At 38.2% G+C, this 21,681-nt stretch overlaps 1 protein-coding gene across 1 annotated transcript in view; it reads left to right on the top strand.

Annotated features, from left to right (window-relative positions):
• Positions 1-21,681, top strand: part of Fam160a1 (family with sequence similarity 160, member A1) — a 172,462-nt gene that overhangs the window by 83,165 nt on the left and 67,616 nt on the right. Inside the window, exon 4 of the mRNA XM_013029759.1 lies at positions 21,266-21,489. Within this exon, the coding sequence (XP_012885213.1) occupies positions 21,385-21,489 (105 nt within the window). The 5' untranslated portion in view covers positions 21,266-21,384. The remainder of the gene's footprint in view (positions 1-21,265; positions 21,490-21,681) is intronic.

Genomic DNA, 21,681 nt, shown 5'->3' on the forward strand with positions numbered 1-21,681 from the left:
GTTAGGTTCCAAAGTGCCCTAAAATTAAGTTAATTGCATAAAAAGTTTGATGAAATTTACAGAAACCTTGCTTGTCTCACCATGAGTGGATTATGAGGTCTGACCAGCATGTACCGTAGCCCTGTTTTGCTCCCACTATTTTATTTGTATCTTTTCTTAATCTTCCTTTGAAAGTGGTTTTGATTGGCTCAATTTTGTGTGCTCTTTGTTGTCACTTGCCTGGTCCCTCATCAACACAGCACCTGCTTCATCTATAATATCTACATATTGTCATTCTCTGCCTCTGTCTTTTCTTTCTTTGTCCTCCTACAGCCAGCACAGCCTATGTTTACCTACTGGGGCTCATTTCTTTACATTCCTCCTTTGTCCTACAGCTTTGTTCAGAGTTCTTTATGAACTTCTAATTGCTTAAGGAATTAGAGTTTAATCCCCTTGATTAGATTTCATTACCAGTTGGACACCCTCTGTCAGTGGTATTTCCTGTACTTTTCAAGAGGAACTCCTGTGTTCAGGCGAGAATGTTTACTACTCCCTGCAGGAGGGCACCATGGTAGAAGCCTGGGAACTAGAGTCAAACTTGCTGGGATCAAGTGGTAATTTGGCCCTCTTTGCTCATCTGTAAGCTGGGTGTGATAGGCCATTCTTCTTAGACCTGTGAGCATTGGTTTTGTGTGGATCTTACACATAGTAAGAATTAGCAAAAGGATGAAATGTTTTGTAACCTAAAACCCCTTTTGATTATGTTAGCACTTATATACTGTACCTACTGTGTATATTTAGGCAATACTGTCCTTCAGTCTTTTCTCATGAACTGGTTTATTCATCAGAATAACTCGACACAGAAAGATAGCAGCCCCATTTTATCGATGAGAAAACTGAAACATCCCATATGGCAGGTAAAGTGGTAGGGCTAAGATTTGAATATAGGAAATCTGCCTCTAAAACCTGTGGATTAAGTACTAGTCTTTCTATCCAAATTCTGTTTGGGTAATAAGGACCTGTCAGATGAACCCCTTTAGGACTCTTTCATTCCCCATCCTAGCCCACGCTGATATTCTTCCATCTGAATGCCTAATGTATTTAGTAGATAGAACAGGTTGGTGATTGCCAAAACTTTCATTGTTTTATATCCTTGAGTCTTATATTTATACTAACACTTCCTTTGGCTATAATTTTTGCATAGTGTCATAGAGAATCTGAAATATCGAGAGACCAAATAAAATGTATCTCAAAATAACCACTATTCACAGATTATCTAACCTCCTAGTCTTATTTATGAATACTGTGCATATGTAGATAACAATGTAGAACATATATAATACATAATTATGATCATGCAATTTGTTTAGTGTTTCATCTTGCTTTTTATAATTAATATTATAACATGAGAATTTTCCTGTGTCATTAAATATTATCAGTTGTTATAGAGAATGTGATAACTTAAATGCTTATTTAGTTTGTATACAGTGGTCATAGTGCTTCTGATTTTCAAGTGATTACACTACAGATATTTTTATGGTGAAATATGTCAAAGGTTGTGACCTTAAAAAGACTTGTCGTAAATATGCAAAATTTCCTTTCAAAGATAGCACCAACTTCTTTCTTTCTCTATTGCGGAAGATGAGTGTTTCTCAGCATTAATTGCCCTCCAGTATTTTGATATACCTTTGCTAATGAGATAGGTGGTAAAATACAAAGGTCATGGTCTGAATTGCACCCAACCCAAAGGACTTCAAAGTAGTAAGACTCAAAGTCTTTATAGTCCATGAGCACTTATGTAATGGATTTTCAGTAGTGGATGAGAAACTTTCTAGAATTTCTAGATCTGAAAGCTGTGAAAATTATTTACAATATCCCCATTACTTTTTTTTTTTATTCTTTCATACTGCTGGAGTTGGAACCCAGGGCCTTACAATACTAGACAGGTACTCTACCACTGAGCTTATGTAGCTCATTCCCAGCTTAATGTTTTTTGGTTTTGTTTTTTGTTTTTGTCTTGTTGGTAGTAGGGCTTGAACTCTGGGCTTGGGTGCTGTCCCTGCGCTCTTCAGTTCAAGGAGAGCACTCTACTGCTTGAGCCACAGCGCCACTTCTGGTTTTCTAGTGGTTTATTGGAGATAAGAGTCTCATGGACTTCCCTGCCCAGGCTGGCTTTGAACCATGATCCTCAGATCTCAGCCTCCTGAGTAGCTAGGATTACAGGCATGAGTCACCAGCACCCAGCTCCCAGCTTAATGTTTTGAAGGTAAAGAAAGTGAGACAGCGAGGTCTGGTAACTGTACAAACTCATATAGCTGGTTAGGAATAGAACCTTAAATTTCCAGTGTTAAAACTCACTGATTTTTCATTAGGTCACTTTGTTTCATGTTTACCTTCATCCATCCACATACCTCCACCTATCTTCATTTATAGTAAAACTCATCTGGGAAGATTTGGAGTTACAGCCTATGACCATAGAACAAAATAATTCTGATTGCTGTCACCTGATAGTCCAGATATGACACTATTTAAAGGTCTCCTTTTCTCACCGGAACTAGTTGACCTCAGATCACCAAGAAAGAGTGTGACGATGGGGATCTGAAATATGACTGGCCCCTTATAGACAGAGGCCCCAGCCCCTGGGAGGGTTGCCCAGTGCTTGTGAATAGGATCCCTTGGGATTGTGGGTTTAGGTGACAGTTACAATCTGCTGCTGAGAAAAGCTGAGGTGTCTAGCTAATTTATGGAGATGGGCTCAACTTGACTTAGTCTTCCCTGGGATAGTTCTCAGAGCCTTCCTCTTCCAATGGCCCTTCTCTCCAGGTTTAGAGGATGCAAGTCCACACTGCCCTTGCTATGTTTCACACTTGCCCAAGGAGCACATGGCCCCCAGGAAGTTCTGTGTAGGGTGGATTAATTTTTTGCTTACCAGTTATGTGGAATAAAAAGTAAATGTCATGGCTTGTGCTAATATTGAGATGATTAAGTCATCAAAGTGTAGCAGTATTGAGGCTTGAAACCACATGTTTAATTCCTGACTCTCCTTTATTGCCAGTAGGATTTACTATAAAGTTATTAAGGTAAAATACTTCCTTATGCAGTCAGAATAACATACATTTTACCATCTCTCTTTAACCAAGAACAAAGGATGTCATCAATTAAATAAATTTGGATTAAATATACCAATAAAATACATAATAAAAAAGGAAACCTGTTTTGAAGATCTCTCACTTTGGAGAAAGATGACTACTGTGACACTTAGACTTTTGTATGAGAAGTTTAGAGAGTTACCTTTAGCCAGGCTAGGGTTCATACATTTGTAAATCCAGCAGTGATTCAGGAGGAATCTTGACTTTGAGGCCAGCATAGGCTACAAATTGAGAACCTGTCTCAATTACCATGTATTTTGGTGATGTGACACAGTTATTTAAAGATAAGGAAATAGGTATGACTGGGGTTAAATTTTTGGCATAATAACCATTTCTTAAAAAAATTAAAATGTGGTTCAGTGGTAGAGTGCTTGCCTTGCATGCATGAGGCCCTGGGTTCACTTCCTCAGTACCACATAAGCAGAAAAAGCCAGAAGCAGTGCTGTGGCTCAAGTGGTAGAGCACTAGCCTTGAGCTGAAGAGCTGAGGGACAGCATCCAGGCCCAGAATTCAGGCCCCATGAAAGACAAAAAAATTAAAATTAAAATGTTTGCTCATTCATTCATTCAGTAAGATACTATTTCATAATTATGTGTTAGTCAGACTTTGAAGATATAGTGGTGAATCAGATGTAGATATTGCCTTTGTAGAATTTGTAGTATTATCTGGCAAAAAGACAACTTTTCCTGGGACTACTTCTGAGTGGTGGAAATTTATGAGCCAAGACCAGAAAAATGAGAGTCTTAGAACTGAAAAATATGGCTGCCATGGTCACATCTGAAAATGCCATGTGAAAGAGTGTGGTACTACTGCACTTGGTCATACACATGGACAGAGAAGGAGGAAAACATTGAAAATTCAGATATTTTTAATACTTGTAAATATTCAAATTTGATAACAATCTTCAGTGCAAAGACAAAAATGCTTTTTTATTTGTTTATGCAGTGCTGTTGATGGAACCCAGGGTCTTATGTATGCTATACGTATGTGCTATCTCAGCCCTTCTGCTCTATTTTAGAGCCTAGACTTTATTTCTGTAGGTAGCTAAGCCTTAGAAGACAGAGAAATACTCAAGGTCTTAGATTCCAGTCATAAAAACTTTCCCTTTGGTCCCTCTATCATCCACTGTGTATTAGATCTGGCCATTCTCTGCCTTACCACTTGTCCCTTAGTTTGAACACTGCATATTTGTTATTTTTCTGTGTTGGCAGATCTGATTAGAGTGGTTTATTTCTATTTCAGAAACCAAGAGGGAATAGTGTGACTTGATTTTGTGCAGTGGTGCCATTGATCGGCTCTGTCTTGTCCCCTGAAGAGTTGTCATCGAGGACAGTGGGCTATCAGTCTTGTGCTGTGTGAGAAGTGACAGAAATGTCTGCAGATGCAGGCCCTTTCTGAAACAGTCCAGATACACCTCTCTGCTGTCCTGTGGAATGGCTGCTCAAGGGGAGGGCCATCTATGGAGCAGGTCACAGGCTCCCATGCAGTTAGGCTTCATCTGTGAGGTCATTGAATTTTCCAGTGCTCTTTGAGATTTCATAGACAATTTTTTTTCTGGAGTAAAATTTATGGAAATCTAGGGTATACATATGATAAAAGCAGTCAATTGACACCTGATAGAAAGTTTTGATACCCATCATTTTTAATGTCTACAGCATTAAAATTAGTTATTAGTAGGTGTACCAGCACTGGGACCGAGGAATTCTGGATCTGTAGCCCATGTTCTCTGTGCAGTACCATAATGATTACTGCTTTGAAAGCATCAGAGAGATATTAACAAATCAGCTACTTTCCCAGAAACATACTTCCCTTTAAATAAAATGTAGCATAGGACACATACTTTTTTTTTTAACTTAAGAATAGCCTTTTTGTAAAGGGAGATGAGAAAACTGCTCTTGTAGAAGCAAAAATCTCTCCTTTTCTGTCTTACTTCCTACCCTTTATGATTAGAATACTTGGCAAAATCTTTGGAAAGGGTGTATTTTTTGATGCTGGGGATCAAACCTAGGGCCTCATGCATGTGTTTTGCCACTGAGCTATACCCCACTCCTGAAGAGAGTTTATTTTTAAAGGAAAAAAGCAAGTGGCTGAATTAATTTATCTTTCTTGTTCTCCAGGTTGTTGGTATTTATTTTTAATTTAATTCAGTCACCTACTAACTTAGCATGAAGGATAACTGCTTTTCAAATGGTAATATAAATACACAGATGCTTCCTTTATCTAATACGAAAAGCTCTTGTTAATGCTTAAGGTTGGTCTAGGAATCATAATTTTAAAGGATTGACTATTGGAAAATATTTATTGAAGTTACAAAGTTTATTGAAGCTGCCTGGGGGTGTTTTTGGTTTGTCTAGAAGAGGTAGTGATATTTCCCTGTTTCAAGACTGATACTATTTATTTATTCATTTTGTCATTTGTGGGTGGGGTTTGAACTCTGGGCCTGGACACTGTCCCTCAGCTCTTCAGCTCAAGACTAGTGCTCTACCACTTGAGCCACAGCGTCACTTCCAGCTTTTTCTGTTTATGTGGTGCTGAGGAATTGAATCCAGGGCCTCATGCATGTGAGATAAGCACTCTACCACTGAGCCACCTTCCCAGCCCCAAGACTGGTAGTATTTAAAAGAATACTTTCTTCAATAGTTTTTCCCTAAAGGTCTTTAATAACCACTGCAACACTGGTAGTAGTCTCCATGTCCTCTTTTTTTTTCTCAGTTCATGTCTCTCAGCTTTATTTTTTTAAATTTAATTTTATTGTCAAGGTGATGTACAGAGGGGTTACAGTTACATATGTAAGGTAGTGAGTACATTTCTTGTTGAACATTGTTATCTCCTCCCTCATTTTTCTCCTACTTTCCCTCCCTCCCAGTGCCCCCCATCAAATTGTAAAGTTAATTTCCAGCATATTGCTTTGTGAATATTGCTGTTGCATTGGTTCACCTTTGTCTCACCATTTTGTTGTTCCCCTTCCCTTCTCTAATTGAGACAAACATATACAATACACAGGGTACCAAAACCAAATATAGTGACAAGAGGGATAAGCCATAGGGGAGGAAAAAAATAATGAAAGAAAAAGGAAATAACTTCACATAATACATTAAAAAATAACAACAACAAGGAAAAACTTCTTGTTTCCATATCTTGGAGTTTATTTCGCTTAGCATCATCTTGTATGATCATATGTTCATAGCTATTGAGCTAGTATGATCCTCTTCTAGGACTATCCTAGACATATACTAATTATTCCAACTGAGGGAAACATGGAGCCTATGTTTCCTTGGGTCTGGCTTACTTTGCTTAATATGATTTTTTTCCAGATCCTCTCCATGTCTCTTGAGAGGTAGATTCAGGCTGGGCATTTGAATGCAGGTGTTTGCTAGGTTTAGGTTTGCTCTCTTGAATCTGTATCAGCCTGGGGCTTGTGTAGTGCATGCTGATGGGCTTCCAAGTCTTACCCACTGCCTGGGATGGCCCTACAGGGAGTCAGGGATTGCCCCTCAGAGGGGAGAGAGGGGATCACATTCACCCCTACTCAAAGAGAGGGTGTACTATTGGGTAAAGTGGCTCTCTTCAGTAGAGAGCAGTTTCTGGCAATGGTTGTCAACCAGCTATTCTTACAGCTGACAGAATAAGTTTTTTAGTCCTGAGGGAACTGAGAATACATTTAAGCATCTATTACTATGCTTTAATTCTTGAAATTCAGTAAAATGGGTAAGGGAAGGTGGAAAGAAGGTCATCAGATAATTTCTGTGTGATAAATTCAGTCCTAAGGTAGACAGATAGTTAGTTATACAAAATATAAACCATTGACAAATCTACTTTTCCTGAGAGAAAAAGAGAGAGAGGAGGAGGAAGAAGAGGAGAAGGGGGAGGAGGAGGAAGTAGAGGAGGAGAAGGAAGTAGAAGAGGAGGAGAAGGAGAATGAAGTGGAAGAGGAGGAGGAGGAGAGGAAGTGGAAGAGGAGGTGGAGAAGAGAAAACTTGGTACATAACTCTAAAGACAAAACTACTGTGCTTATACAATTATATATTATACAATTATACAATTATGTATTATTTGCCCTGTTGGTGATCTGATTTATTCTAGTCTTAAATTCCAAACCCTGCTAAGTTACAGATCTTTCATTTGAATACAGAAGAATGTGCTTTGTATTTTAATTATATCAAGAAAAGTCTGAGGCCATGCTGCATGGAGAATATGAACAATAATCTAAAAGAAATTACATAAAACCAAGAGCTAAATTGTGGAATCTGATTCATGGCAGTATATATGTGTATGGTGGGTGGGGGTGCAGGGGTTGGTGTGAGGATTAGTATGATTAATGACTTTATTTTGGACTTAAAAATAGTATACTATCTTGTATTTTATAAACAATTACAGAAAAGCACATATAGTTACACTTTAAGTTGCTAATTTAAGTGCATACAGGAAATAACAGAATATGAACAGTGGCTCCTCACATTGTTGAACAAATTTCCTTATCAAAGGAGACATTTAAAAATATTTTGAATCAACATCTGGTATAGTGTATGACTCAAGAGGTGTGTGTGTGTGTGTGTGTGTGTGTGTGTGTGTGCATGCGTGCACCTGCATGTATGTTTCTGCTCTTAGAATAAGTAATGAACAAGAATATATTAGTGTTTAGTGGATTACTTTCCCTGGCAGGCTGTCTTATCTTTCTAACATCTAAGTTATTGATAAAATTGTTGATTGGGACTAAGAAAATAAGTTTTCCCTATTGTTACAGAAACTTCCCTCAGGCTTGTAATATCTATATTCCTTCAGTATGATTGACCAACTAAATATAGATACAATTAGCAATAAACTTAGAAAAATAGAGAATTTATTTTAGCTTTTAGAGTGTTGCATTTTAGGATTAGGAGATAGTATGTTTTACCTAAATGTAAATGTTTCATAATGGCATGTTTTGTAGTAATTAAGAATTTATCACTCTTGAGCCAGGCATTGGTGGCTCACACCCTGTGATATTAGCTGCACAGAAGGCTGAGATCAGACGATCATGGTTTAAAGCTACCCTGGGCAGATAATCTGAGAATTCTTATCTCCAATAAGCCAGCATAGAGCTGGAAGTGGAGGTGTGGTTCAAGTAGTAGAATACCAAAATTGATTGAAAAAACTAGGAAAGAGCATGTGGCCCTGAGTTCAAGCCCATTATCAGCATGCACACTTGCACGCACATGCACGCACACACACACACACACACACACACACATATCATATTTATCACTTCAGCAGAGTTGAGGCACCTTTGGATAAGTAATGATTAAAAATGAAAGCTAACAATTCAGAAAGAGCCTGAAACTCTGTAATTATCACAAGACTATTAGTAATTTTTTCTGACTGACAGATTATATTCTATACATACAGATAAATTTGATAATATTCACATATTAGGATACACTCCTTGAGCTCTTCTGTCGTGAGTACAATTAGTCTCTTCATGAAATTTTCTTTTTTTTTAATTTTATTTTATTTGTGAACATACTGTACAGAGGGGTTACAATTACATGGGCAGGATAATGCATACATTTCTTACCAAGCATTGCAGGCTCCTCCTTTGTTTACCCTTCACATCCCTTCCCAGCCTCCCCCCTCCCCCTCTTCATGAATTTTTCTTAACTATTACATTTATAAAATATGAATCCCATTGCATTTTTGAAACCAACTATAGATTCTTTAATTGCACACTACCCGAAAATATATCTGTATTGTCATTATGTTTTTCCTGATGCCACAATTAGGAATACTGTCTATTAAGATAAAAGATTAATTCTGAGGTCCCACAAATGCAAAAAATTAGCAAATTTCATACCCCACTGTATGTAGGAAACTCTGAAACTGAGCTGTGAAACCTGGAAAAGGTTTGAGAGGTTGACAGCACTGAGAACTGGCTGTGGAAGGGTTGAAGCAGACAGCTCTGGAAAGGGTTAAGAGGATGTAATGCTGGAAGGGCTAAGAGCTAGCCCTTATAAGCCTGATAAAGTGGAATGCATGTTTGCATTTTGCCTGGGTTGCAGTCTTTTTTCTCAAAACAATAAGAGAGCCAGTTTTTCTCACAAACTCTTTTTTGTCTCTAATTGTAATAATAGTTTAGATGCTTTGTTTTCTGCACGTACCCTTGGTAACCTTCCCTGTACAAAACCTAATAAATAAGCTTGCTTGCAGGAACTTGGGGTCTAAGAGCAGGTGAGCCTTGGATTCCCCACTACCCGCCCCCCCCCACCCTCTGTTTTTCTCATTTTCTTTTGTTCTGGTATCCCATCGTGCTGCCTCAGGTTGTTATACTACTGAATAAATAAAAATTATTACTATCTCTATAGATGAAGATAAGATAATAACTTCATTATTGATCTGGGAGAATTGCATAGGTAGTTCAAATGAAATTCCTCAGATGTTAATTAGTCTACCACATTTTTTAGCGGGTCACTCTTGGTTGTGTCTCAATCACATTTTTTTTGTTTTTTTTTGTTGGTCCTGAGTGCTGTTCCTGAGCTTTTTTTTTTTGCTCAAGGCTAGTGCTGAGCCACAGCTCCACTTCTGGTTTTCAGGTGGTTAATTGGAGATAAGAGTCTCAAAGACATTCTTTCTGGGCTGGCTTTGAACCATGATCTTCTGATCTCAGCCTCCTGAGTACCTAGGATTACAGGTGTGAATCACCAGTGCCTGGCTCTTAATCAATTAACCCTTTGTCCAAGCAGGGTTGAAGGAGCAAGTATCTTCCCCCTTGAAGGTTATTTCCATCCTGCCCTTGGGCAGACATCTGCACCCTGGCTGACTTTCCCAGGTGTGATGCCATAGTTCCAGTTTTTAGTAGAAAATGTGATTTGCACATATAACACCAAAAAGAGCCCTTTGATGTTCTGCACTCCCAACAAGTTCCTATTTGTTGTAAATGTTGAATGAATTCTGTACAAGAAGACTGGAAGGCTTTTTTTCTCCAAAGAATTCACATTAAATAATAACTTGCTGTACTTTGCCCCTAATCCTACAGCCCTGGCCCCTATTTTTAGTTTAGTTTAGATTTTTAATCTCCCTGAAAGTTGGATTGATTGGTACAAGTTCTGCAACACTGTATTGATGGCCTTATGGCAAAAACAAGCAAGCAAGCAAGCAGACAAATGGAGATCCTTCAGGTGGGTTGGACTGTAGGGAATCAGGTGTTTGTGTGGGGAATCATATTCTGATTTGCTTAGGTCAGTTGCTTCCTGCTGCCCTGTTAGATGTATCCTTACACAAACATGGTATGAATGGTATGGCTCTCTGGGGAAGCCATTCAGAGTCCCTTCTGAAAATCATGGGTCCAAACTGACTCCTGTTTTTCCTAGGCAGACCTTGCAGTCAGCCTCTGCTTCTTGCTAGCCAGGTGGCCAGCCACTTTTCTAAAGGCTTCTGTGTTTTCATCTGCAAAGTGAAACTAGCGGTCCCCACTTCACTGAATAGTTGTTGAATAAACACCGTTGAGTTTGGTGCCTGGCACAGAGCAAGTGCTGAGGGAGTGGCAACCCTGCTCCTTGATGGCTCCTTACCACTTGCTGATACCTCCCTCCCACCCCTAGCTGGCCACTCCTTGAGGTCTGGGACTAGATTTTATTCACATGCCCCACACTGTGTATCAACTGATGAATAACAAAAGATGTCCTGAAGGAGACCTATGTTTGGTTGTGAAAAACTGAAGTAGAACCCAGGTGGGTCATAAGGCGAGATAATCAAACTAATATAAGAAAGATATTTGTAGATAGGTTTAAAACTTGCACTGGCATAATGGCTCAAGACTGTAATCCTACCTGGCCATAATGGCACCCACTGTCATTCTAGCTCTGATGGGATAAACAAAGAAGATTGTGGTCCAGTCTTCTCCCACCCCCTCTCCCCTTTAAAAAAGGCATTTTATTTCAATGTTTGTTTGTTTTCTTTTAATTTTGGAAACTAGGTAAATAATTTTGCTAAAATTATACTGGACATGTTCTGTTTCTACCTTGAATTTTACCTGCTTTAACTTTTCGTGACAACTTGTTAGAACTGTCCATATGACTGGAATGGATAGGACAATGTATTTTAGCTTATGCAGGTGGAATTAGATCTGAAAATGTCAGTTAAATACATCCAGGTCCTTTTGATACGTTTGCAGTCATTTACTGAGTGTGTTATCATTATGCTGAGCAGATACTTTCATATTGCCTAGTTATAGTGAGTGCACATAGCTAATTTGAACATTTTTGCTTTTTAAAAACTTTCATTATATGGTTATTCTATTTAATGACTTTGAAAAGATTCTTTCTCCAGAGAGGGAGCCAAACTAGAATTAATTACTTTTTAATCACAGATTTCTGGATAGCACGTTCTGCTTTGTGCTTTTCCCCCCACAATCACACAAGCTAGATTTAGGAGAGGAATCACCGGGGTTTCTGTTCAGACAGTTCCTTGTTTGATTCCTCCAGAGGCACTGACTCTTTGATCTCCTCCTTGAGTAGCTCTCTGATCTTTTATTCTGTGAGGTGTTTGCGTCTCACTATGATGGATGTTTCACTGACCCCAGTAAATGGAAGAAAATTTTCTCCCAGCCTTTAAATGTATTGCTTTCCTTGTTCTTTCAAAAACACACTCTTCTTGGATAAGAACATTTTAGAAACATTTGGCATCAAGTCAACAGAATTGTGGCCTTTAATGGAATTTGAGGCACTCAGGAGTGGTTTGATTGGTAAGAAACCATTTTTGTTTCTTTCTTTTCAACTATTCTCCTCTTGCCCAATAATAAAAATAACACTCTTCCTCTTCCTTCCCATCCTCTTATTTTTTTTTTGAAACAAGAGTATCTGATTTCACTGAATTTTGCACTTTGGTTTTTGTTGTTCCTTTCCTTTATTTCCTTGAAGGGGGAGGAAAGATTCAGTGGTGTACAGAGATATAAATTATGAGGAAAATAGGAGTTAAACCCAACTGAGATTTGGGGACTGAATCTACGAATTATGGTGATATCATAGAGAGTCTGATCTATGATTCAGAAACATATTAGTCATTTTGATAGATTGTTGATTTGACTAATTGCCCTAAAGCTTGCTGGCTGACTGAATTACTCAAGTCAACTAGTAATTTTGATCAAATCAGTGAGTAATTATAGGCTTGTGAGGGCAATAAATACAGAATACTGATTTGTTAGACTATAGATATTATTGTGATATAATTAGATAAAATGTAATTCTGGCAGCCCATTTACCTTTTTCTTATTCTATAGCTTGCATTCACAGAATACATGACTGAAGAGACTATGGCAGTTTTTGAGGGAATAATTTTACTTGAGGTATTCCCTGATGCTAAATAAGTACTCTTATATAATATCCATATTTTGGAAGCCTTAGAAACAACTGTGGCTTGAGTTAAAAATAAAAATTTTCTCTGTATTTCTCAAGAAAGAACCTAGAAATGAGCTGGAAGTTTTTACTGCAAATTCTCCATCAATTTTTTTTAAATATTAGCATAATCAGGAGTACCTAAAACTCAGAGACTTACATTTGTTTGGATCTTATTTTATTATTATCATTTCCCTTACTTTTGAAAAAATGTTTCAGAGAGTATAATGTTTATAACTGAATTTCTAATTGGCAGTGTTTATATGCTATATTTGTAGGTGTAAACTGAAAATATTTTAGAAACAGAGACTTGTTTACTTAATGGAAAAAAATTTGTCTTTAATTTTACTTGGGTTGTCCCTTGGATGGCTTACCCGCATTTGATTCCTTTTATATGTAATCCTTTATAAAAACAGGAAATATAATGTACATAGACTTTTGTGCACATTTTGGTATATATGGAAACAAGGTCCAGCATTGTGAGGTCATTTCACTCACTGCATAAGTCCTTGTCTCCCCCACTTCTGTACCCCCTAAATCAAACACTAAAGTTCACTTACAGCTCAAGTAATTTGTGTATTTGAACATACACATTGTTTTTTATAGACTGACCCACATACTTTCTGCTTTGTTGAACTTTTAACTCCTTCTTCAAATTAATGAGAAATATTTTGATTTCTTGCTTGCTGAGGGATGTGAGGTCGTAATTTTGAGAATTTTCATGCCTTGCCTTATGCACTAATGTCAGAATGTATTCTCCAGGGAAGTTGAAGTTCTCTTCTAATGTTAATTCTCTAGAGCATAGGATGGAGGTGGATTATTATGGATGTATGTGTTAATATTACATGCATTTTTTAAATAAAAGAAAGCAAAGTAGCCAGGTTCCTCTTGTTTTCCAACTTTCTTCACGATGCCTTTGATTTGAAGTTAATTAGCTCCGAGGGATGTTTTTAAGGGGGATGGAGGAATCCTCATCTTCTCTTGCTCATTGTTTTTTACATGAAGCATCAGTTCTAGGGAGAAATAATGTCCAATGCAAAGTTTATCTGAAGCAAAACAACTTAGAACATTGTTTTTGATTTTTCTTTCCTGGCTTTTGTTTTCTCTTTCCCCCTTCTCTATACAAAAGACACTGTATTATCTCCCTTTTTGGAGGCTGTATGGTGGGCAGGGATGGCAGCACCCAGGCAACAAGCCATTTTTTCTGAGATAGAGGAGTAAGTTAATAGAAGTAATAGAAGTAATTTCATCTTTGAGTTCAATCTCTTAGTAGAGCAGGGCAGGAGGCCTAAATTCTGAACTCCCAAGCAGAAATTAGAGTCTCCTGTACTGCTTAATAGCAAATGACTCAGAACTTTTTCTGTTGTCTAGTTTCTAAAAAGGCATAAACTAATGAATCCAGGTGTGTTACAATGTGCACATCTCTGTGCACAGGGACAAGGGTGTGCCTCCCTCATTGAAGACTAGCACTGCTCCATTCAGTGGCAAGTGACCTCTTGCTCTCTTCAGCTTTCAGAAATACTCAAAATGATGTCTGCCGCAAAATGTTTTCAAGAAACATATCTGCTGTTAATGAGTATTCTCTCTCTCTCTCTATATATATACACACACACACACACACACATTTTTGGTCAGTTGTGAGACTTGAACTCTGCGCCTAGGTGCTGTCCCTCAGCTCTTCAGCTCAAGGCGAGTGCTCTACTGCTTGCACCACAGCACCACTTCTAGTTTTCTAGTGGTTTATTGGAGATAAGAGTCTCACGGACTTTCCTGCCTGGGCTGGCTTTGAACCGCGATCCTCAGATCTCAGCCTCCTGAGTAGCTAGGATTATAGGTGTGAGCCACCAGTGCCTGGCTTGAGTATACTATTTTTTAGGAGAAAATTTAACTTAGTTATAAGTATGTAATGATCTTTGGCTTTTAGTGTATATCTTGGTCTGAAAAAGTAGATTATAGTTTATACGAAAGAGCCCTCTAAGAAAAGCTAAATTAAACAAGTTGTGAAGTGTGGGAAGGCTAGTCAAGTATAACTATGGTTCAGGATGCTCTTTTGGATATAACACTTCCTGTAGTTTGCTGTGCTTACTTTGACTGATTTTGTTTTTTCTTAAAAAGACATCCTAGAAAAAAATTACCAAGAACCTTAGGTGACCATTAGAAATGGTCTTGAAGGAAGGGGTTTTTGAGCCTTCTCTGAACATAATTGTAGAACCACAAAAACAGTTTTGCAAAACATTAACTTTATAAATTACCAGAGCATTGAACTCCTTAGGCTGAAGGTAAATTACATAAATTTAATTCCATAAGTATGATTTTTCAGTAGTATTAAAATAATGATTAAAAATAGAGCTTCTTAAAAACAAGTCTACTGCTCTTCTGAATACCTTACCCTTTCCTGCCATGTCCCTTTTCTTTTTGGTCAGTTGTAGTTCTTGAACTTGGGGCCTAGGCACTGTTCCTAAGCATTTTTTGCTCAAGGCTAGCATTCTACCACATCGAGCCATAGCACTGGTGGCTAATTGGAGATGAGAGTCTCATAGACTTTACTGCCAAGTCTGGCCTTGAACCATTATCTTCAGATCTCAGCCTCTTGAATAGCTAGGATTACAGGTGTGAGCCACCAACACCCAGCTAGGACTACTTCTTTTTTGTTGTTGTTGTTGGTTGTGGGGCCTGAACTCTGGGTCTGGGCGCTGTCCCTCAGCTCTTCAGCTCAAGGCTAGCGCTCTACCACTTGAGCCACAGGGCCACTTACAGCTTTTTCTGCTTATATGGTGCTGAAGAATCGAAACTAGGGCCTCATGCATGGCAAGCACTCTACCACTGAGCCACCTTCCCAGCCCGGGACTATCTCTTTTTAAAAACACAAAAAATTGCCGGGCGCTGGTGGCTCACGCCTGTAATCCTAGCTACTCAGGAGGCTGAGATCTGAGGATCGCGGTTCAAAGCCAGCCCGGGCAGGAGAGACCGTGAGACTCCTATCTCCAATAAAACCACCAGAAAACCAGAAGTGGCGCTGTAGCTCAAGTGGTAGAGTGCTCGCCTTGAGCTGAAGAGCTGAGGGATAGCGCCCAGGCCCAGAATTCAAGCCCCACGACTGACCAAAAAAAAAACACACATACACAAAAAAATTGTGATGTAGTATTAGAAATGGCTAATAATTTATATATCCAAACTGCCATTGATGAATATGTAGGATGTGTAGTTGCTGACTATTTAAACTAAGAGAGGTTACAGGACAGTCTCAGACAGACCTCTTATCTATGATTTCATTTTCTCTATTAGTAGCAAGACTTTTGTTGTCATAAAACTCATAAAACCTCACAGTTCCATGCAATCATAGTTTTAGCATCAGAACTGGCTGTTAGCCTGTGTTTTTGGACTCTTAAATGTTTTTTTTACCCAAGTGCATCTTTGAAATGGCTTTTCAACATTTTTGAAGTAGTGCATCTGATATGCTAGTTTCCTAAATAATCTTAAAAATGAGTTTTAAAACAAATTTCAAGTATGAATTTACATATTAATTTTGATTTATCTTTCTCCACTGTGCTGCTAACCATTCAGTTGCATGGCATTTGGATATAACTAGCTGGTAGCCTGCTCATATGAAACTGAGCTATAAAGCATGGTAGGATTACTTCAGGGCCTTATTAACAGTATTTTGCAGCCTTGTTACTGTTCTGAAGCATGCATTTTCAAAGCCTGGAGCCATTTAGAATGTGTATATTGAGAGAGTTTTCTTCATGCACATAAGTTATTGGAAGAAAACAAGACTGTTTTACTGAGATACTAGACATTGTACAACAGATAGGCCAGGTCAGACTCTTGTATGATGAAGGCACACAGAAGGATCAAGTGACTCAGGTGCCATTAGATGCATGCTTTACTTTCCATAGTTCAGCATTGTCACTCAATTCTGTGAAAGAGGAAAAAGAACATTGAGCCTAAGGGTTAGAGCATAGGAGGATTTAGGATTAATAAGATTTTTGTGAGGCTGTGAGAAGAATTTGAGGTAGTTTGACTCAAAATGAACCCCCTCCCCAACTGCTATTAGTTGTAATTGAGGACATAGGGTTCACCTCTCTTTGGGTGTTCCTAATATTTGAAGAGTTTTCACCCTTAGAGTGAATTTTACATGAAAAGCACATTACAGTAATAGAATTTTTAATGTATTTAGGAACAAACAATTCAAAACATTCCAGTATGCATTTTAAAACAATGAGTTTTTATATTGACAGTTGCTCAGGAAAGGAAAAAAAAACTCACTCATGAAATTACATTTGAGCGGTTGATTTCTATGCAGTGGATTCCTTGAGGGAAATGTGCTTTAATAGTAAAGAAAGAATACAGATGGAATCTCATTTATAACTAGAATTCTTACAAGGATTTTTATACAAAGGCTATTATCCTTCTTTAATGATTATCTGATTAACTCTCCCCAGTTGGTATAATAGTTGCAATAAAGTACAAGAAATAATGACTTGAGCTGGAAGAGACCTAAGAAATAATGATTTAGTCCTAACTGCTTACCTAAGTGGGTTCCAGATAGAGAGTCCCATTTGTTTGCTGAAGATCTCACAGCTCTGAGAGCTAGAATTAGAGTCCCAATGTTCTGTCTTTGAGTTCAAAGCTCAAGTTCACATGCTCTAGCATTATATATTTAAACATCCAGGCTTGAAGAACTTAGATACTACCTCATAGCCCTTACCCTTTAGTCTTTGCTTCAAACTCACCTAAATTCTTTGGCTATTTCTTCAAATCAACAAGAGAACTATCAGGACAGATGAAGAAGTGGGAAAGGAGTCCCAGTGTCTTCCTGTCAAGTTCCAGGTATTCCTTCTGACTTGGTAACTCTCTGTGAAAAGATCCAGCTTTGCTCTCCTTTAGCCCTGAGCCTCTCCTTCCCTGAACCCCACCTTTTCTCTCTCTTTGCTCCATCAACCTTCTTTGTCAAATTGTTTATGCTCTTGGATTTTCTCCAGTAGGCCTTCAAATATGACTTGTTTTCCTTTAATAAAGATTTCCTTTGGTACAACTCTTTCCATTAAGGATGTTTTTAAGAAAATAATTTGTTATTATTTTCAAATACATAGAAGAATAGAAGGATAGTAGGACATTTAGAAGGATGGAGGGAGGATAGTATGACATTATATGTAAGTAAATGCCAAAATGTTTATTATCTAAGTTCTGTTTTCTAGTGGGAGTGTGGTATGTTAAAATAGAATTCTTTGGTAGTTCACACAAGAAATGTGATTTTGACACATGTATAACTTTCTTACATGCTACAGCTTTCCAAGAATGTGAAATTAGACTGTCTGGGAATGAATTTGAAGAAAGTTTTACATTGGCAAGAGGTGTGATTGAGAGCACTAGAATTCAAACTTGTGTGATTGTATTGTAAATTTTATACTTACGTGATATGGAAGCATATATTTTTCTGCATAGTCAAATATAAATGTCCTTTCAAAAAAGGACAAATAAAAACACATGATTCTTATATTGGTTATTTCATCTTCAACAATATTTAATAGAATATTTTCTTTGGTGATTAAAGGAAGATATTTCTCTTTATAATATTAATAAAATACAAATGTGAGCAGTTAGTAGTGTCCTCAGAAACAGTATGGGCAGTTTAGTTTTTGTAGTGTAGGATCTTTGCTGAAATATCCAGTTGTCATACATATTATTTTGACAAGCCATCTTTTCCCTGCCCTCTCACCCCCCATCAAAAAATTCTGTAATAGTAACCATACCTTAAAACCATGTGCCATCACTGTTGTAAACGGAGTCCTTTGGGTAATTTTTAGTGTCTGTGGTTTGTTTAAAACAAGAAAAAGATCACTTCTTAAGGTCTAAATGGTCTGTAGAGCTTTCTCTCAGGCATGAAATTTAAAGCACTGGGTTGGATCTTCGCCGAGAGTGGCAAGCTTCATTGTAAACCGTCAGCATCATATACCCTAGCTTGAGAGCGGTGGGCAAGACAAGTGTCTGCTACTCCATGATCCTGGCCTAGGCATACATTCTGTTGACTGCCCCCTTCAGCCTGTCCCAGCTTGTTGCTTGATTTCTTCCCGTTCTTCACTTGGTTCTTGTGATCTGAGTTTAATAAAATGCTTGCAATGGCTGCAGAAAGAGAAAAAAGTAAAGGTTGATAAGAGGAAAATGCAGTCAATGTAGTGCTGGTGCTGGAGGAACCATGGTGCTGGAGGAAGTATGCATCTTAATCCATCTCTTCTGGTGGTAGGATTACTTCAGTTTATATTGTTCCGGGAATGGGGCAGTATTTGAATACCCTAATGCAGAAGCAAGAGACAGGGAATAGAAAGAAATGCCTGGCTTTTTGGCATCTGGGTGTGTTCAGTACAATTTTCTTTACTTGGATCTTGCATAGTTTTTCCTTTCTCAAGCTTAGCTCGTCTGACTTGTCTTATTTTTCCTTTCTTTGCCAGGCTTGCTTGCTTGCTTCCTTCCTTCCTTCCTCTCTCTCTCTCTCCCTCTCTCTCTCTCTTTCCTTCTTTCCCAATCCTGGGGCTTGAACTCTAGGTCTGGTCATTGTCCCTGAGCTCCTTTTTGCTCAAAGCTAGCTCTATCACTTGAGCCCCAGCACTATTTCCAACTTTTTCTGTGATTAACTGGTTTTTCCTGCCCAAGTTGGCTTTGAACCACGATCCTCAGATCTCAGCCTCCTGAATAGCTAGGATTACAGGTGTGAGCCACAGCACCTGGTCCAGGTTTTCTTTATACTATGTTCTCTGTATAAATTATACATTGTGAATCCTCAGGTATATGTCTCTAAAGTGCAATTGGATAAGCATTTTGGTCTAAAAAAAGTGATATGAATTGTTTCTTTCTAGAAAAGATAGAAATTTCTTAAGAAAATAGGGCCAGGAGTTGTATTATAGTTAGGAGAATGAAGAGTCTAACTTCCTAAGAAGGGGTACTGGATTGGGAACCTACAGATTTAACATTCTGTTTACATCAAAAGTATTGGCTAAGATATCAATCTTATTTCAACTGCATTCTCTCTTCTCAAGATCATTTATAAATTCTTTCTGAGACCTAACTTAAAGGGTTTTAGGAAGCATCTTTAAAAAGGTTTTGATTTGGAGCCAATTGGGTGTACATGTTCCTCTCCTTCCTTTGAAGAGAATTTTAGAATCCTGGGGCTGCAAAGAATCTCAAGAAGTTCTTTAAGTTTCCAATCTCTGGGATAAACACGAATACTTTGATTTTCCTCATTATTATCATTACATTGTCTGAATAAAAGGGGCTAGCATGTTCTCAGAAATAGTCTTATAATAATAAAATACACACATACATATATATCTATCTACACAAGTCATTTTCTTCTAGTATGTGATTTCTGTAGCCTTTCTCACAGACATTTCTTTCTATCTGCCTTAGTTCTCTCCTATTTTCTTTAAATTTAGTTTTTCAAAATTACTAGTTCTTACAGGTTTTCTGTTCTTATATCCTAGAAATCCTTTTGGAAGATCCTTTCATCTTGAATAGTTCCTACCCTGATGCAGGAGAGGGCTTGTTTTGAATGCTCCTCAACTATTTCCATGTTTAACTCTACTCCCAGACTCAGCACATCAGGTTCCCTTCCACACATTTTGTTCCCAGGGCTCCTGTGGTGTCCTCCTGTCACCCACTTGAACACAGATGCCCCTGTCTTGGCCCACGTCTGCAAATTTTTTATCACAGATTTGTTTTTCAGCTCTGGTCATTGTGAGTACTTTTTTCTGAACTTCCTCCAGTATGTGCACTAAAGGAAGTCACATTCTGAACTCTGCCCAGTGTTTTCCTGGCTGATGAACCTGGGAGATACTGCCTCTATCTTTCTGCTTCTGTCAGAGTACCACATACCTGGGCTGTATTTGGTGTTTGCTCATGACTCCTCTTTTTCTCCTGCCAGACTGTGGCAGTAAGGGTTCCTTTATATTTTATCCTCATAATTCACCTTTCATTTGTAGATATGCTACCTTGTACTTACACCTCAAAAGCACCAGCTTATTTTGGTAGATCATTTATTTATTTTTTTTCCTTGTCAGTCATGGGGCCTGAACTCTGGGCCTGGGTGCTGCCCCTCAGCTCTTCAACTCAAGGCTAGTGCTCTACCACTTGAGCCACAGCGCCACTTTTGGCTTTTTCTGCTTATATGGTGCTGAGGAATGGAACCCAAGGTCTCATGCATGCAAGGCAAGCATTCTACCACTGAGCCACCTTCCCAGCCCTTGGTAGATCATTTCTAACTGACTTATTAAGATTCTATTATTCTTCAGAAAAGCTAGAAACTTTCACCTAGTTTAGAACCACAAGTTGAGATGCTTTCAATTTCATCAGTCATTGATTAAAATTAAAAAAACAAACAAACAACCAAAGCCTCAACCACATTGGGCCCAGGAGTCTGACTGCTGTTTTATAATTCTTCTAAATAGTGTTAAGCCATTTTATTTCTGTCAACTCATGGCTCTTTATTACTGTTTTTAAACTCTACATAGTTGATATCATGCTTAATTATGGAAACAGGACTCAAGTGATGTAGTATAATAATGGGGAACTGTGCCTGGATCTATGGAAAGAAGAAAATCAACAATTGTTTAATATGTGAATAGAGCTTCATATTTTAGTAGCAAGATAAGAGAAAATAAAAAGACTTGAGGATAAACATCTCCTTTACAATACCTATCTTTGATTTAAACTTAACAGTTAGCATCTTACTTAGCATATGAACATAACAAGATATACTTTGTGTTATTGTCATTACAGGTTCTAAAGGTAACCATGAAAACAGAAGAAGCTACATTTCTGATGTGATGCTTGAAAGTTAATGACTGCTTATCACGTTTTTGCTAACATTAAATATGACTTAGAAGCATTGAAGGTTTATGATGTCATCAGTTTCGACAGAAAGCAAACTTCAGCCGGCAGTGAGCCTGCAAGGAGTTGACCCAGAAACATGCATGATTGTGTTTACAAACCACTGGGCGCAGGTAATGTGTGAGCTCCGCCTTCTCGGCTGGCCTCAGAGCCCTACCAGCCTCTGTCACACAGAGCCAGGGTTTTCTACCTGTGTGACGGATAACTCAGTTTTCAGAAACACAAGGAGGGAAGCCCTCTTAGATGGAAACAAAGCAATGTTCTCTTCTTGCTTTCCTATCATAGATACCCAGTTAAAAACGATC

This window comes from Dipodomys ordii, unplaced genomic scaffold (assembly GCF_000151885.1).
Source record: "Dipodomys ordii isolate 6190 unplaced genomic scaffold, Dord_2.0 Scaffold122, whole genome shotgun sequence".
Classification (NCBI taxonomy): Eukaryota; Metazoa; Chordata; class Mammalia; order Rodentia; family Heteromyidae; genus Dipodomys; species Dipodomys ordii.